Here is a 5,541-nt window from a genome sequence, read left to right on the forward strand (position 1 = left end):
GGAGCAAATGGTCTAATTTTGTGGGTGTTGTCTGGTTTGCCTCCTTCAGGGACTTCCGGGGGGTTCTGCGTCTGGCGGAGCCCAACTTGGCGGAGGGTTGATTGGACCGTGCACATTCCCTTCCCCTTTTCTCTCTCTCTCTCTCTCTCTCTCTCTATCTCTCACCCCCAAAACCTAACCCTAACCCTAACCAAAGAAAACATTTGAATACATTCACCAAACATAACCATACTTACCTGTATGGTGTGATGCACAACATATGTCGAGGGGACACATCACACATGCAGGCGTCTTCTTTGATCCATAGGTTTGAGTAGTCGCTGGCGACACTGCAGTGGGGATCTTAAGCCCCACCCCCCTGCAGCTCACCTAGATATATCCTCCTCCTGCCAGCAGGCTCATTCCCTCTCCGGCCGTGATGAGGGGACATCCGGCCGTGAAGACAAATAGGGAAGCCTCAGGAGCCCATAGTGCTCCACCTGCTAGGGAATTAGAAGTGTCCCAGCAGACACGAGGTCAAAAAGCCAACCTGACGAGGCCTAGGGGGCCGAAACGCGTCGTTGGACAGCCGCAGGGATTTTTGGAGTGTGTCTGCCACCACATTGAGCGCCCGCAATGGGAGTTATGTCGGATGGGGTCCCGGGGGTCCTGCGTTTGGCGTGGGCGTCGCCTTGGCGGGTTGTAGACGGACAGTAGACTCCCTTGCCCCTCCCCCTAACCCTAACCCAAACCTAACCCTAACCCTAACCCTTATATAAGTGTTATAATGAAGACAACACATGATATATGTGTCTATATTAGCCTACTATCAAAATGACTTTAAAAGTCTTATATAAGTGTTATAATGAAGACAACACATGATGTAAGTGTCTATATTAGCTATAGAAGATGTCAGGTTCAAACACTGATGACATTTATTAAACAGACAAAGAAGCAAGGAATTAAACAGAGACAGAATTAAATTTGGCTCAATTGAGGAGAAACGTCTGGGCTGTACTCTTGTAGATTGTACGCCTCCTCTTTTATTTGGACTTTCCCTGATTACATGGCAACAGCTGTTTCTAAAGGGACGGGGGTCGTAAACAGCCGCCGCCTTTGGTTACAAAACAGTTCAAAGAAAAGGTCGTAAACAGCCGTTGCCCTCGGTCACAAAACAGTTCCAAGAAAAGGTCGGCTGGAGGGGGTTCAGGCCCTGCCTCCTCTCCGCTTTGTAGATCTCGGGCTAATACAAAATCTTCCTGTGGATTAGAATACTTCAAAGAAACCGACGCCTGTGCTTCTATGCACTGTAGTCCAACATGTTCATGCAAGTACTCACAAGTTAGCATCACAGTATGGATTCATTCTCAGTTCTGCGGTGACGTGACAATAATTGATACACAACAAATGACAACATACAGTAAGCATCATTTAGTCCACACAACACAAACACAATCAGTGCTGGGACTTGATGCTCCTCCAATTAGTCCATTTGGCACGAGGTATACAAAAGTGTCACCTAACCATTCCGTCAGATTCCTGGGGTGACCATGAGATTCAGAATCACTTCTTTATTCAAGATCAGTCCTAAGTCAAACCCATTCTCCAAAAGTATTATTTGGTATCATAATTATAATGAAACTTTTTCAAAACAGGCTAGAAATCTCTTTCTGGCTGCATGGAGATGGCATAAAACATCTTTTTTTTTTATAATTCTTATAAATAAAAATATATATTTTTAAAGGTATATTATATGGTAAATGTCCACCCCTCCATCCATTTTTTACCGCTATATTTAAATATAATATATGGTACATATAGTATAATATATTCACCACATATATTGAATTATTCGGTATAATGAAACTTTTTCTAAACAGGTTAAAGGTTAGAAAATCTCTTTCTGGTTGCTTGTAGATGGCCTTTTTTTTTGCTTAGTTTTTATTTTTGAAAATTCTCAATCTATTTATAATAATAATAATAATAATACATTTTATTTTATTTGGTTTAGCACTTTTCAGAGTACTCAAAGACGCTTAATAGGATACAAACTAAAATATAAAACAGTTCAAAGTAATAATATAAAATACAGTAAATATAAAAGCAGTACATTGTAAAATACATAATAATACTGGACATTTACAAGACACACAACACTAATCACAGGTTAAAAGCAGATCTGAAGACGTGTGTTTTGAGAACATTTTAAATTGGGATAAATACAAATTGTGATTTTTTTTTTGGTGCACCCCTAATATATGGTATATTATCTTTTTTTGTGCACCCCTAATATATGATATATTATCTTTTTTTGGTGCACCCCTAATATATGATATATTATCTTTTTTTGGTGCACCCCTAATATATGATATATTATCTTTTTTTGTGCACCCCTAATATATGATATATTATCTTGAAATGTATTATAATACATTTACTTTGCCTCCGAGCGTCCTGCCACGTAGTCTCTAGACTGGCTGATGTACGCCTTCGCTTGAACACCTGCTTCGTAGCTACGTGTATATGTATTTGAAAATATATAATACATTTAAAAATATTATTATATTCTAGAGGTGCACAAAAAATCGATTCAGATCTGAATCGGGATTCTTATTCATCCTGATTTGAAATGGATTCATCATTTTCAAAAATCGATTTGAAGAAATAAATCAATCAAATAAAAACAATATCAGGCCATCTCCATGCAACCACAAATATTTGTTCTAAGCTGTAAGCTGTTTTGAAAAAGTGTCAATATAATTATATGAAATAATAAGTCTTTGAATGGAGAATTGATTGTCAATGGAATCGTCACCCCAGGAATCAGAATTGGATCCAGTCGTTACGCGCCCAAAGATTCCCTCCCTCAAGAAGAAAATGAAGGTTTGCTACTTTAAAAAAAACGGAGGTGTTCTAGAACACAAACATTGGCCACCAGCACAGTTTGGGCTTTCAAGCCCGCTTCCTCACGGAGCGTCTTCAAGTCGGGCCGGCCCACAGCGGACTGAACCTTGAGGCTCAGCGAGGCCCCGCCTCCTTGCCGGGACATCAGCTGACGCCCGACGAGGGACGCCAGCCCGGCCGGAGGAGCAAAAGGCGCTCGGACACTTGAGTTAGTCGCCTAGAGGAGCGAACACTTCAACAACTTCATCCTCTTGGACTTTTTCTCCGTCATCTTGATGGCCTTGCCTGACGCGCCATTGTTGTTGTCCGTCTACGAGAAGGAAAAGCAGTCCCGTGAAAAGGAGCAAGAAGTTGTGAAGAAGTAAGGACTTAGTAAGTTAGTAAGGACTTAGTAAGGACTTAGTAAGTTAGTAAGGAGTTAGTAAGGACTTTTAAGTTAGGGGCGGTATAGCTCGGTTGGTAGAGTGGCCGTGCCATCAACCTGAGGGTTGCAGGTTCGATCCCCGCTTCCGCCATCCTAGTCACTGCCGTTGTGTCCTTGGGCAAGACACTTTACCCACCTGCTCCCAGTGCCACCCACACTGGTATAAATGTAACTTAGATATTGGGTTTCACTATGTAAAGCGCTTTGAGTCACTAGAGAAAAGCGCTATATAAATATAATTCACTTCACTTCACTTCACTTAGTAAGTTAGTAAGGACTTAGTAAGTTAGTAAGGAGTTAGTAAGCACTTTTAAGTTAGTAAGGACTTAGTAAGTTAATAAGGACTTAGTAAGTTAGTAAAGAGTTAGTAAGCACTTTTAAGTTAGTAAGGACTTAGTAAGTTAGTAAGGACTTAGTAAGTTAATAAGGACTTAGTAAGTTAGTAAGGAGTTAGTAAGGACTTTTAAGTTAGTAAGGACTTAGTAAGTTAGTAAGGACTTAGTAAGTTAATAAGGACTTAGTAAGTTAGTAAAGACTTAGTAAGTTAATAAGGACTTAGTAAGTTAGTAAAGACTTAGTAAGTTAGTAAGGAGTTAGTAAGTTAGTAAGGACTTTTAAGTTAGTAAAGACTTAGTAAGTTAGTAAGGAGTTAGTAAGTTAGTAAGGACTTTTAAGTTAGTAAGGACTTAGTAAGTTAGTAAGGAGTTAGTAAGTTAGTAAGGACTTAGTAAGTTAATAAGGACTTAGTAAGTTAGTAAGGACTTAGTAAGTTAATAAGGACTTAGTAAGTTAGTAAAGAGTTAGTAAGCACTTTTAAGTTAGTAAGGACTTAGTAAGTTAGTAAGGACTTAGTAAGTTAATAAGGACTTAGTAAGTTAGTAAAGAGTTAGTAAGCACTTTTAAGTTAGTAAGGACTTAGTAAGTTAGTAAGGACTTAGTAAGTTAATAAGGACTTAGTAAGTTAGTAAGGATTTAGTAAGTTAGTAAGGATCTAATAAGGACTTAGTAAGTTAGTAAGGACTTAGTAAGTTAGTAAGAACTTAGTAAGTTAATAAGGACTTAGTAAGTTAGTAAGGATTTAGTAAGTTAGTAAGGATCTAATAAGGACTTAGTAAGTTAGTAAGGACTTAGTAAGTTAGTAAGAACTTAGTAAGTTAATAAGGACTTAGTAAGTTAGTAAGGATTTAGTAAGTTAGTAAGGATCTAATAAGGACTTAGTAAGTTAGTAAGGAGTTAGTAAGTTAGTAAGGACTTAGTAAGTTAGTAAGAACTTAGTAAGTTAATAAGGACTTAGTAAGTTAGTAAGGATTTAGTAAGTTAGTAAGGATCTAATAAGGACTTAGTAAGTTAGTAAGGACTTAGTAAGTTAGTAAGAACTTAGTAAGTTAATAAGGACTTAGTAAGTTAGTAAGGATTTAGTAAGTTAGTAAGGACTTAGTAAGGAGTTAGTAAGGAGTTAGTAAGGACTTACTGTCTTGGAGCTGAGATTGTGCAGGATGTCTCTCCCCATGCTGTAAAAGGCCTGGTCGCCATGACAACACAGCAGTCAGTGTTTAAGAAGCCCAAATATTCCAATGTTGACCTACCTCCTCCACGTTTAGACTGGTCTTGGCACTGGTCTCCAAGAACTTGACCCCATAGTCGATAGCCAGCTAGAAGAAGAGGACATGACTTTTACAAACTTGATGTGCTTCTTCTTGGCAGACTCACCTTCTCTCCTCGGTCTTTGGACACCTGTCTCCTGTCCGCCATGTCACATTTGTTCCCCAGGACCATCTTCTCCACGTCTGAGGAGGCGTGCTGGCAGGGCGCACAAAATAGCTTCATGGTCGGGATTTTACATTTTCATTTGATTTTCTAAATATCCTCCTGTAAGGCAGGTGACTGCAGTATGTATTCATGTACATTATGGACACTTTACAAACTATCTAATGAGAGACAATGCAAGGCTAGTTTTTTTTACACCCCAAAAAAATGTCTTTATTGTCAGGATTTTTTAATGTATGTATTACTTCTTTTAAATTAATTTGTAAACATTTTTTAATATTATAAATGACAATCGTTGACAAGTCCAGTTACCTATTTGTTCATGTACATTATGGACAGTTTATAACAATCTAATGAGATCTAATACACAGTAGTTTTTACCCAAAAATATGTTTATTGTCTGTATTTTTATTTTTGTATTAGATTTTTTTATTTGTAAAAAAAAATAAAAAATTCTAAATACCTTT

The 5,541-nt window shown here is 38.1% G+C and overlaps 1 protein-coding gene across 1 annotated transcript in view; it reads right to left on the minus strand.

Moving 5' to 3' along the window:
* Positions 1 to 915: 915 nt before the first annotated feature.
* LOC133641619 (ras-related protein Rab-8B-like) overlaps positions 916 to 5,541 on the minus strand; it is a 12,407-nt gene continuing 7,781 nt past the window's right edge. Inside the window, exons 5-8 of the mRNA XM_062035475.1 lie at positions 5,018 to 5,107; positions 4,894 to 4,959; positions 4,779 to 4,829; positions 916 to 3,193 (exon numbers count right to left, since the gene is read on the minus strand). Of these exons, the coding sequence (XP_061891459.1) occupies positions 3,101 to 3,193; positions 4,779 to 4,829; positions 4,894 to 4,959; positions 5,018 to 5,107 (300 nt within the window). The 3' untranslated portion in view covers positions 916 to 3,100. The remainder of the gene's footprint in view (positions 3,194 to 4,778; positions 4,830 to 4,893; positions 4,960 to 5,017; positions 5,108 to 5,541) is intronic.

This window comes from Entelurus aequoreus, linkage group LG24 (genome assembly GCF_033978785.1).
Source record: "Entelurus aequoreus isolate RoL-2023_Sb linkage group LG24, RoL_Eaeq_v1.1, whole genome shotgun sequence".
Classification (NCBI taxonomy): Eukaryota; Metazoa; Chordata; class Actinopteri; order Syngnathiformes; family Syngnathidae; genus Entelurus; species Entelurus aequoreus.